The sequence below is a fragment of the Meriones unguiculatus genome, chromosome 11 (assembly GCF_030254825.1).
Source record: "Meriones unguiculatus strain TT.TT164.6M chromosome 11, Bangor_MerUng_6.1, whole genome shotgun sequence".
Lineage (NCBI taxonomy): Eukaryota > Metazoa > Chordata > Mammalia > Rodentia > Muridae > Meriones > Meriones unguiculatus.
In genome coordinates this window covers 51,647,905-51,660,165 of record NC_083359.1, presented here as the reverse complement: position 1 = coordinate 51,660,165, position 12,261 = coordinate 51,647,905, and the positions used below count along the sequence as shown (strand labels likewise).

General features: G+C 43.7%; 1 protein-coding gene across 4 annotated transcripts in view; it reads right to left on the bottom strand.

The window, feature by feature from the left end:
• Nde1 (nudE neurodevelopment protein 1) overlaps positions 1–11,599 on the bottom strand; it is a 28,425-nt gene extending 16,826 nt beyond the window's left edge. For 3 of the 4 annotated variants that reach the window (XM_021657566.2, XM_021657563.2, XM_021657565.2), the window contains exons 1-3: positions 11,481–11,599; positions 3,674–3,797; positions 2,641–2,794 (exon numbers count right to left, since the gene is read on the bottom strand). In XM_021657566.2, coding sequence (XP_021513241.1) covers positions 2,641–2,794; positions 3,674–3,756 — 237 coding nt within the window. In that variant the 5' untranslated portion in view covers positions 3,757–3,797; positions 11,481–11,599. Of the gene's footprint in view, positions 1–2,640; positions 2,795–3,673; positions 3,798–10,921; positions 10,942–11,480 lie in introns of those variants that run through there. The other variant, XM_060364241.1, reaches the window with a different exon arrangement.
• Positions 11,600–12,261: the final 662 nt, after the last annotated feature.

The window sequence follows — 12,261 nt, the reverse complement described above, 5'->3', positions numbered from 1 at the left end:
AATCTTGAATTGCCTGTCTTCTATCTTCCAGGTTCTAGGACTACAGTTATGAGTTTCCATGTCCAATTTATGCAGTGCTTAAACCTGGTGGCAGGAGGTGATGCAGAGGCCAAGCAGGGGTGCTGCTTCCTAGCTTGCTCCACCTGCATTTTGATAGAACCTGGGATCAAACCCAGGCTTTTGTGCATGCTAGGCAAGCATTCTCAGTCTCCAAATGAGGTCTATCCTCAACATGACCCCAAAATCCAAAGGAATGTCTCTCCCTTCATTTTAGGATCTCTGAGGTATTTCTTCATGTCACCCCTTATAAGGCAGCTTCAGGCATCCTCTCCCAGCCTCCCCCAAGCTCAATCAACATAAAACTTCTCTCCACAGACCAAAAGTTTCAAATGAGAAGCAGTTGTCCTAGTGAGGGTTGTTATTATTATTATTATTATTATTATTATTATTATTATTATCTGCTCATGTGAAATACCATGAGCAAAGAAACTTGGGGAGATTTTATTTGGCTTACACTTCCACATCACTGTTCATCATCAAAGGAAGTCAGGATAGGAACTCAACAGGGCAGGAACTTGGAGATAGGAGCTGATGCAGAGGCCATGGAGGGGAACTGCTTACTAGCTTGCTCCTCATTGTTTGCTCAGTCTGCATTTTTATTATGTATACAATGTTCTGTCTGCATGTATACCTTCATGCCAGAAGAGGGCACCAGATCTTATACAACGAGCAACCATGTGATTGCTGAGAATTGAACTCAAGACCTCTGGAAAAGCAGCCAGTAACCTCTGAACCATCTCTCTAGCCCCAGTCTGCATTTTTATAGAACCTAGAACCACCAGCCCAGGAATGGCCCCATGCACAATGGATTGTAATGAAGAGGTCTCCTGCAAGCTTAAGGTTCAGTCTTAAAGTATGTAATTACTCAGTAACTGAAGGGTATGCATGCAGTCCTTACCTAGGAAAGGCCCCTTACTATCCCCAACCATTGTTCATGTCATAAACCTTCCTCTCCACAGCTTCCAGCCCCAAGGCCTCTTTAATGTGAGAATTGGAATGATTTCTCATTGCCTGTTCCTGGGGTTAAATGAAAATACTTCCAGGATCAACAAGAAATTTGGACCCTATAGAGGACAAGGAGCAAGAGACAGTCTTTGGTGTCAGAATACAGTGACCAGAACAGGCTCAGCTGTCCATTGGTATGGACTACTGCAGGCCTTATGAAGCCAGCTCTCCATCTCCCAAAGGAAGTTAGAAATCCTAATTGTTCTAGGAAGCTTCATAAACCTTAGCTTCTAATATTAAATATATTTTTTAAACCTCGAAACTGCATAGAAACCCTGTCTCAAAAACAAACAAACAAATCATGAAACTGAGCTGGCAAGATGACAACTGCCACTAAGCCCAATGATCTGACTCACATGATGGAAAGAGAGAACTCCCATGGGTACAAGTTGCCCAGAGAACAACTTGCAGACATCAGGCTTGATGCAGGCACCTTTACCAGCTGCGCCATCTGATAGACCAGACGTAATTTTGACTTGTACAACTTCGGGAGTTGGGAGTGCTATTTGTTTCTGGCAGATGAAAGCCAGAAATACTACTCACTATCTTGCTTGGCCCCTGACTTGTCCAGGATCAAGTAAGCAATACAGGGCTTCCTCTGAGGGGACACATTGCAAGGCATTCTGCTACATCCCCAAAACTTTCAGACACTACCAAACCATATACATTCTTTGTTATTCCCATGATTGCCTATGATATAGCTTAGTTTACAAACTAAGAAATTAACAATAATTACAAAATGGTATGAGTATAATATTATACCATTAAAAAGGTTATTTAAAACATATAAATTGTTTATGCCTGAAATTTCCCATTTAATGCTTTTTGGATTTTGTTTGCTCACCAGTAATCCAAACCTTGGAAAATAAAGTCATAGACATGAGGTCCAGGTAGAATAACTGCAGTGCCAAGTTAATAAACGTGCTTATTAACATGGTCCAACAAAATGTTCTAGAAGGTGATGTTCTATGGTCTCTGTGTCCAGAAGTGAAAACCATGAGTCACATATGGCTATAGAGCACTTGAACTGTGGCTAATATTAGTAGAAAAATTATTTTTTTCCTCATTAACTTTCAGAAGCCACAAGTAGCTAAGAGATACTACACTGTACCTTGTAGTATAAAAGCAGGAGACATTCTAAAGCCAGGCATGATGGTGCTACGTTTATTCCTAGCACTTATGAGGTATATACAAGAGAATCAGGGTTCAAGGCCACCCTCACCTACATAGTAAATTCAAGGCTGGTCATAGTGTGCCTGGGCTACTTGACCCAGTCTCAAGAAGTTACAATTCTGACACTGCAGCCTCTGAAGAGCTCTCCTTGCCATGTCCCTTGTGAAATCAGTACAGGAACCACCTAAAAGGGTGGTAGGCCATGTGTGTGACCTGCTTTTCACAGATTTCCACGCACAGGGGTAGAAAAAGTACAATGACCACAGATACCTGACAAGACTGTGGGATAGAGTGTGCCTGGTACACAGTCACTTCACCCTGCAGAACTGCTTCTTCATCCATGTAACACCTGCTTGCCACAAGCTATCCCTACCTGTAGACATGTCCCTCAGGGCCCCTCACCTTCACAGTCTCCAATTCCATTCGAAGGCGATTATTCTCTGATAAAAGGTCCCTGTTCCTTGTTTCAATTTGCTGCAGCTGAGTCTCCAATTCAGCTTCGTACTCCCGGCTTCCTTCCTGGAATTCTCTGAGTTCCTCCTGTGTATTCTCTGCCCTGTAGTAGGATTGGAAATAATTCTATCACAGAATTAATGATGCTGGGTAATTGTGCCACAAAGTGGGGTGTAGGGATCATGACTTTATTCAGCCACCATTATTCCCATTTTATGGTCAAGAAGACAGTTTGTGAGAGCTGGCATTGAAGTATACAACTGTAATCTTAGCATTCAGGAGGCTGAGACAGGAAGCTCAAGAATTCAAGACTAGCCTGAACTATACAGTGCCAAACCCAACACACAGACACAGGCACACAGACACATACACACAGAGACAGACAGATGGACAGACACACAGACACATACACACACCACTCTTAGAGGTGTGCCCCGAAACACAAGTTTCAAGAGCTTATCTTTTTTCAATTTTATATGTAGAAGTGTTTTGCCTACAAGCACATATGTGGACCAAATGCAAACCTGGTACCCAAGGAGGCCAGAAGATCCCTTGGAACTGGAGTTAAGGATAGTTGTGAGTTACCATGTGGGTGCTGGAAAGTAACTCCAAATCCTCTACAAAAGCAATAAGTACTCTTAACCTTGAGCCATCTCTCTAGCAAGAGCCTATTTTGATAGGCACCGGTAAATCTTCTCCCCACCACAGAAAACCTGACATACATAAAGATGCATCCAGAATATACACTGAGATGTTAGAATGGTTAGGTGCCTCAGTTTATAGTTCATATCCTAACTCTACCTCTTAAAGCTGCTGCCTTAGACAGGCTGTCTGAGTTCTCTAAGGCCCAGAGGCCTCTATAAATCAAGGTGATTCTAGTTTCTTCTTGGGTCAGTGTTGTCTCCAGAGCATCAGTGATAGGCCACACACATGGCAGCCACCATTCTCCCAGGAAAAACAGTGAGGGACACTGCAGACTGACCTCTGCTTGTAGGTCATGGCCAGGTCTCTCCAATAGTTTGTCTCTTCCTCCTCTGATCCGAAAGTCTTTCCTGAGTCCTCCATAGTAAAATGGTCAAGAGCTCACTCTTCCTGTGTCATGATGTCTAGGAGAAAAGTTTAAAAAGTATTAGCAACTTCTGGGTAATAGCTGGCCTTTAATCTTAAAACAAAACAAAAAACATAAAATCCCTGAACTTCATGCCTCTCTAAAACTAAAACTAAATCCAAATAAAAAGTAGCCTATCTCCAGTTATAGCCCAAGGCCTAAGTGTATCTCCCACAAACATTTATCACGTAGCATAGGATCCTCAGATACAAAAATATATCTATCTTCTAGATCCCTGGCTCCTCTGGGGGACTAGTGGGAGAAGGAGATGTGAGTTACATGTATATTACTACAAAGTCCCAGGTGAACACAGGGACAGAACTCTGCACAAGATGCTGACCCATGACAATGACACAAGTGTGGAGTGGCTACTCTGGTGGACTTGGACATGGACGTGCCCCTGAGAAGCCACAGCAGTGCTGGACATGCATTCCTGCAGTATCTGAACACTCAGGGAGTCCACACCTCAACCCGAAAGTCAAGATGACACATGAGGAGCATGTGAGATGGAAAAGAGTTGGACATTGTATCCCTGGCATCCCAACATTCAAGGAGCTAAAGCAAGAAGGTCACAAGTTCAAGGCCAGTCTGGGACCCTGTCTCAAAGAAAACTAGAATAGGAATGCAGAAGGATGAGAAAAAGGAGGACATTAAATACACAGACAATAGTGAAGTAGCTAGGAGTATGGGGGAGCTGAGGAAGTCCAGGAAGGACACTGCAGAGCATGAACTGTGGAGGTGAAAGAAGGACCCTGGACCTGCAGGCTATGGGCTATTCAAAGTAAAAGGCTGGGAAGCAAATTTCTATTGGCAGTTCATAGACTCCTTGCTGAGGTGTCCTGGGTATCTGCTCATTTACTACCCTCAATGTATCAAGAGGTCACTGGGTGTGCTGATTAACACTAATTGACAAGCTAACAAGATGAATGATCACCTAGGAGACAACCTCTGGGCATGTCTATGTGGAATTTTCTAGATAAGTTAATTAGGGTGAGGATACCCACCCTAAATATGGACATCACCATCCCATGGGTTGGGGTCCTATGCTGCATAAAAGAGATGGAAGCCAGGTATAGTAGCACATGCCTTTAACTTCCAGCATTTGGGAGGCAGATGAAAGTGGATCTTTGTGAGTTCGAGACCAGCCTGGTCTATGTAATGAGTTCTAGGACAGCCAGAGCTACATAGTGAGAACCTACTTTGAGGCCAAAAGAGAGAGAGAAAAAGTGAGCTGAGCAACAGCATTGATCTCTCTCTGCTTCTTGACTGCAGATGCAATATGACCAGCCACCTCAAACTGCTGCCACCATTACTAACTGTTTCCCTTTGAACTATGAGCCAGAGTAAACCCTTCCTTCCTTAAGTTGTTGGGTATTTTTTCATAGCAATACAAAATACACATACACAAGTGTGCAAACACAGAAAATCACTCAAGACATAACTGTCAGGAGCCGTGACTCAGCGGCCTGCTTTGATATTTAAATCTCGGCGGAGAGATGGCTTTTAGGAGGCCTTTACTAACGGCAGAGGAGAACTTGCAAGTCCATCTCCTTTTGTCTGTGAGGGTTACACCTCTTCCTCAGGCTCCTTGTGCAAATTAACCTATTGTTCTGAGATGTTTTACTGGCAAAAAGGAACTACTCAAAGAATAAAGTGGTCAGAAGGCTGGAAGCAGAGGAGGAGGAGAGACTTGCTGCTGGCACTGCTTGCTGTAGCAGCCTGCCTTTTGCAAAAGCTGTTGAGTCTGGACCTTTAAAAGTTTCCTGTGTGCTGTGTGTTTATTTTATTAATTTTAATCCTCACTCTCAACTCAAGAACAGTTCGACTCTGCCCGGCTAGCCCCGGCACATAACCAACACTATTTTTGGATTAAAAAAATCATTACACTCTTCTCTCCTTCCTACTATTTCATTTTGTGACTTCACCCATAGCTGATCAAAGTATCTAGACCTAGGTCTTCTGCACAGCTATGGCTAGAAACTCACAAGGAGTAGCCTGCTTGAAAAGAGATCCAATAGGAAAATATTGCCAATGGACCTAGAAAGATGGGATCCTGTCAAAATCATCACCAGGGCAGCTATACTAGATTAAAGGTTATAACCAAGAATCCACTCCATGAGTTTAATAAACATCACCAGTACTGCTGCCAGAGGAGTTTTAGAAAGGGGCTTCCTGAGCTGGAGAGACAGGTGAGTGGGTAAAGAGCTTGCTGAGCAAGTGTGAGAAGTTGAGTTCAGAGCCCCAGAACTGAGGTAAAATTAGATGTGGTAGCACATGTCTATAATCCCAGTTCTCTCTTGGCAAAGTAAGAGGCAGAGACAGGAGCCTCAGAAGCTCATGAGCCAGCTATCTTGGTATACATGCTGCAAACAAGACCCTTCCAGCCAGGGGGCCATAGTGCAAGCTTGTAATCCCAGAATTTGGGGAGGCAGAGACAGGCAGATATCCATGAGATCAAGGCCAGCCTGGTCTACAAAATGAATCCAGGACAGCCAAGAAATCCTGTTGGGGGGAACTCCATATACACATGTGCCTGCTCAAATGAACATGAACCCATACAGAGGAGAGGAAGGGGAGAGGACAGGGGAGAGAGGAGAGAAAAAGGCTTCTTTTTTTGAGACATGGTCTTACTATGTAGCCCAAGCTTGCCTGGAACTCATTATGTATCTCATTCTGACTTTGAACTTTTTTTGATCCTTTTGCTTCAAGCTTCTAATTGCTAGGACTGTAGGCATGTGCCCCAGTGCTCAGCAGAAAAATAGCTTCTAAAATCACTACTATCTTGTCTAATGAAGTTTAAAACTTGAACTTGAGGAAGGAAACTGATGGAAGTTGTACATGTGGGTTAGGGAGGGGAGTGCTGCTCTTGCTCTCACAGATGGGAGGAAGAGGCTCTCATTACGGAGAAGAATCTGTGAAGTTGAATCTCAGGTACTGCAGAGAAACTGAGCAGGGGCCAGGACTCAGCTTGAGAACTCTGTCACACTAACTAACAGACAAACAGCACAGGAATGGCATTTCCATCAAAACTATATGCATCCTAAAAGCATTTTTAAATGAAGGAAAATGCCACAAGCAAAGAGAGAAGTGACAGCTACACCTCTTAAGTATGAAACTGCAATCTTCAAAATGTAAGATTTTTCTTTTTATTTGGGAATGTCTCATGTAGTCCTATAGCACTGCTCTCTACCACAGAAAGCATGCAAAATGTCTCATAAAGAGTCCTTTCTTGGGGCTGGAGAGATGGCTCAGTGGTTATAGAGCACTGTCTGTTCTTCCAAATGGAGCTGGGTTCAATTCCCAGCACCCACATGGCAGCTCACAACTGTCTGTACCACCAATTCCAAGGAATCTGACACCTTCACACATAAAATAAAATAAATTATTATTATTATTTTTTTAAAAGAGTCCTTTCTTTCAGGGTTATTTATTGAAGCTTACTATGTAATAATTTTTCAATAGGCATTAGCCTCTTTAGGCTGTTCTATGCTAAGAGATGGGCAAGGAGATGCTCGAAGGAGAAGCAGAGACCTAGATGTAACTCAGTTGGTACAATGTTTGCCTTGCATGCACGAAGTCCTGGGTTCCATCCCTAACATGCCTGTAATCTTAGTGCCTAGGAGACAGAAGCAGGTGGATCAAAAGTTCAAGATCATTCTCCACAAGGCCAGTTGAAGGACAGCCTGGGGCATATGAACCCTGACATTGGTAGTGAAGAAAAAAAAAGAATGAAGAAAAGGAAAAAGAGAAATAGAAGGGAAGAGAGAAGAGGAAAGGGGAAGGCAGAGGAGCAGACACAGCAGCAAGCAGTAGCTACTGTGCCTCTAATACCACCAAAGAGTGGTAGAAGCAACTGGACCCAAATGCAAGATGTCTTTATGAAGTCCAGTTAAAGAACTGCAAAGTTGCATATAGATTGGCAGGAGTTCAGTGGGGACAACAGTATTTTAAAAATACCATTCCAGTTAATATCAGGTTACAGTACACACAGCTTTGTGCCTCCTATCTTAAAAATTGATACTACAGCGGAATGATGGTCCATGCTTGCAATCTCAGCTACTAAGGCAAGTGAGGCAGGATTCTTAAGTATGAGTCCAGCCTAGACAACTTGGAAAGACCCTTGTTAAGAACTTATCTTGAAAACGAAATTGAAACAAAAATCCAGGTATGTAGCTCAGTCAGGGGAGCACTAAACTATTAAACAATTCCCAGTACTAACAAAAACTAAGGGAATAGGATATCCATTTATATTATTCACGTGTGGTTAAATTGCTTCTCAATTCCATGGTTCAATCTTATGCCTATGTGGACAAATCTCACCAGAGCCTAAAGGATTTCTCCCATTCAGGACCACACAAATATGTTTTACAGGGCCGGAGAGATGGCTCAACCAGTAAAGGGCTCTCATGCAAACATGAGAACCTGAGTTCAAATCCAAAATTACCCATGTAAAAAGCTGCAGATTGGTATTCTATGACCCTAGTGCTGGTGGTGGGAGACAGAGCTAGGCAGGATCCCTATAGCTCACTGGTCAGCTAACCTATCCCAATCAATGTGTTTCAAGTTCATTGAGACTTAAACAAACAAATAATTAAGGAAAACAACTGAAGATACCTACCATGGATTTCTGGCCTCCACACATATACCATACAAAATTTTAAAAATAAATTTTAAAACACATCTGTTTTCTATAACTTGGTTTTACACCTCTAAAAATTCATTTCAGCATAGACTTTTTGTGTGTATATGTAGGTGTTCGTGCACATACGGAGCCAGATGTTGACATCGGGCGTCTTCATCTATTACTTCCCATCTTTCTTTCTTTTTTTTTTTTTTTTTTGAGGCAAGGTCTCTCACTGAACCTGAGCTCACAATTCTGCTACTCTGGCTGGGCAACAAGCTCAGGGCCCTCCTGCCTCTGTAGCCCAGTGCTACAGAGGTGTATACCATCACACCACCTTTTTATGTGGGTGCTTGTTGCAGAAAACCTACTGTTTGAAGTTGTAGTTCTTCTAGTCCAGATAGCCATTATGAGCATTAAAATGAGGACTCTCTCTTTCCCAGCAGGGCCTCTTGCTCTCTACCTGATTTCATCTGGAGAGTATCTTTAGACACAGACACCCCTAACCACATCTGATATATTGCCTCTGACAGAGCTCCTAGCTAGTTCTTCCCCTCCCTGCACCTATATGATAATTAGGTATTGTTTCCATTCATATGATAGAAGTGTGCTGTATAATGTAAATCAAGCATCCTTAAAGTGTATAGTTCTAACCAATTATGTACACCTATCCTAGGAGCCCCCCCCCCAGGGGTATATAACCTTTGTTCTCTGGAATTAAAGTTGAATTAGCTCCCTGCTGTGATCCCTGTATGGCACACAATGCTCCAGGCCATTCCAGGCAAGTTTCTTGCCTTCTGCCCCTCCAGCAGGGAGATAGCCCCTAGGCAAGAGGAGGAAGGTGCTGGGGACAATACTTAGATCCTCATACTCTGAAGTAAGAACTTTAGTGGCTGAGTTATCTCCTCAGTCCCTAGGACTGGTTTTGTTGAAACATAAAACTGTCTGAAAATACACTCAAGACACCTGGTCAGCAATACTTGGATTACATGAGTTAGCCTAGTACCCTTCTCCAGCCCAGTTTTATATCTTTTTCTATCAAAACAAGAGCTGAATGGAAAGTACGGTGGTGGTGCACACCTTTGATCCCAGAACTTGGGAGGTAGAGGCAGGTGAATCTCTGAGTTCAATGCCAGCCTGATCTACAGTGCAAGTTCCAAGACAGCCAAGGCTACACAAGGAAACCCTGTCTCAGAAAAACCTAAAACAAACCCCTCAAACAAACCAACCAACCAAGTAAACAAACAAAAGATTTGAAAAAGAGAGGCAGGGAAAAAGAAAGCCATTAAATATTCACACACAACCTGTGTGATGATGGACACATGGTATGAGTGTACAGAAATGATGTCACTTGTGGTGAAACACACCAGTCAGTAAGTCTACCGTGTCTTCCTGCTTCCTAAGTATGAAGACATGAAAGGACATGTCCTCAAAGGGAGAGAAGAGGACAACTGGGACACTATAGTGCTATTAAATAAGAACTATAAGCACTAAGGTAGAAGCAATCACAATAACCATTGTCTCCTTCTCTGTAACAAGGGACAGAGAGAGACTGGAGAAAAGTGCCAGAATGCAGCTGGAATAGGCACTGAGCTTGAACCTGTACCTGACATACTCTTTACAACAAACTTTTTAGTAAAAGAAATTTAAAAAATAAAATTTGGAGTAACATATTGTGAACTGGAGTTTCCAGACAGAAGGAGGAAAAGAGGAAAAAAAGGAAGATCAAAGGAAGGAAGGAAGGAAGGAAGGAAGGAAGGAAGGAAGGAAGGAAAGAAGGAAGGAAGGAAGGAAGGTTGGCTGGACCTATCTATGTTGAAGATTCTACAAGACCAAATGACTGAACTTCAAGATTACAGAGAGTTAAACTGTTGCAAATCAGAGCCAAATTATCTGGTACTATATTTTTGTCTATTTGAAACCCATGCATTGCCCATACCAATGTTTGACCTAACACTGTATCAAAACCTAAAATGTGTTCTGAACAGACTTTTAGATTTCACCAATCTTAACTCTACTAGGGTTTTCCCTACTGTGACCCCTACCACTGTGGTCGGTACACACCTAAATTTATTACCTTAAATAATAAAATAATTTATTATTATTATTTTGTTGTTGTTGTGTAACCAGTAAGACCTCATGTAACAACAGTGGAGCATGCTGTTTGAGAAAACCGGAATCTGTGCACCTGAGCCACTGTAATTCATACTGGGTTGCAGAATAAACTATTTTCTGTTTGAAGTGAAAGCTGTGTTTTTGAGTTGAAAATGTGGTTGCATCTGAATTTTTAAAAGAATTATATACTTGGTGGGCTATGGGGAATTACTTAAACCTCAAAACAGGTTGAAAACCAGTGTGGTGGGGAGGGGTTCCTGGTCAAATAACCTCAGGCTTTGGGAGTAGTTTGTATTAGATTGTACTTAAAAAACACCCCACCTGAGTCCTAAAAGGTTGTCCTAGCACACAAGACAGAGAAACAGCTGGCAGAGGAAATTACAAACCTCCACTAGGCCGCAAAATGCTTCTTCTTTATCAGGAAAGTTGAGAAAGGTACCAGCTAAAAAGCAGAAGGATGCACAACCTGGCACAAAACTGGTGACTTAGGAGAGAGAAAGTCGCTCTGGAGCCAAGGTGACTCCGGGTTGCCCACCTCAAAGAGTAGGTGAGCTGGGCCAACATCCAAGGTACGCACTCTCACCCTTTATCGAATAAAGTTTAACCGATGCAAAGTGCTGTCTAGGGAAATCTGAAAAGTCCCGCGGACGAGACTCGAGAGACACCGAGGAGGAGGTTAGATACAAGCCGATACCCGTGTGGCAGCAGCTGGGGACCCGGGAACTGTGGGATGAAGGGGCAGGCCAAGGGACCCGGGGTCAGTGGGGCAGCGCGGGCACTGGTCTTGAGGACGCTCGAGGAAGGGAAGTGGCCAGCAGAAGAGGAAGAGTTGGACAGGACCAGCGGATGGAAGGTGGAAAACTCGGGGTGGGTGCAGGCTTGGGGGTCGCGCCCGTGAATGCTGCGGGCGTGACGGATCCCTGCCCGCAACCTGGGTCCACTTACCCTGCCAGGGCGGCGACGGTCCCAGCGAGGCGCGGGCTAGCAAGGCCTAAGTAGGTCCAGCCTAGCCCACGCCTCGCGGCCCGCGCCTCCCATTGGTTGCTGTGCTCGGGATGCATCCGAGTTGGCCAATCAACGAGAAGAAGCGAGGTTTGGAAACTTTTCCTAGGCCCGGGCGCGGCTCAGCCAAGCTAGGGAGATGCCGGGCAGGAGGGGGCGCAGGAGGCGCGGGACACTGGCCCGGAAGACCGGCGTGGGAGAGAGCCTGCAAGCGGCCTGGTGCTTGGGGTGCCACGCACTCTGGAACACCCGCAGGCCTCTCCTTCACACTGGTTGCACTTACACGCTCTCGGTCTTGCCCAAGAAGAGACAAAGGAGCAGTTGGTGGGAGAAACCCGGGCATTAGGAATAGCTGGTATTGGGTTACACTTAAAGCTTCCTAACCAAGTCTAAAAATGCTATACTAACCCAGAATGCAAAGACAAAACTGGCATAGAAAACGAAAAACTTCCGCCCAGCCCTTAGGGCCCTTGTTCGTCTCACAACTTTACACCCCAAATAGAATCTTTAACAATAGCTTCTTCTGAGACAGCATAATTTAGTGTGAAAGAACTTGATTTTGAATCCTACCCCTGGCAATTATTAGCTATGTGAATTTGAGACAAGATATTAAATGCTAGTGGATAAAATGGAGTTTTTGCACAGGGCTAAATAAATAAAGAATTTGTAAAACGCTTTGTATAGAGATTTGTTAATAGTAAGTACAACGTATGTATTAGTTAAA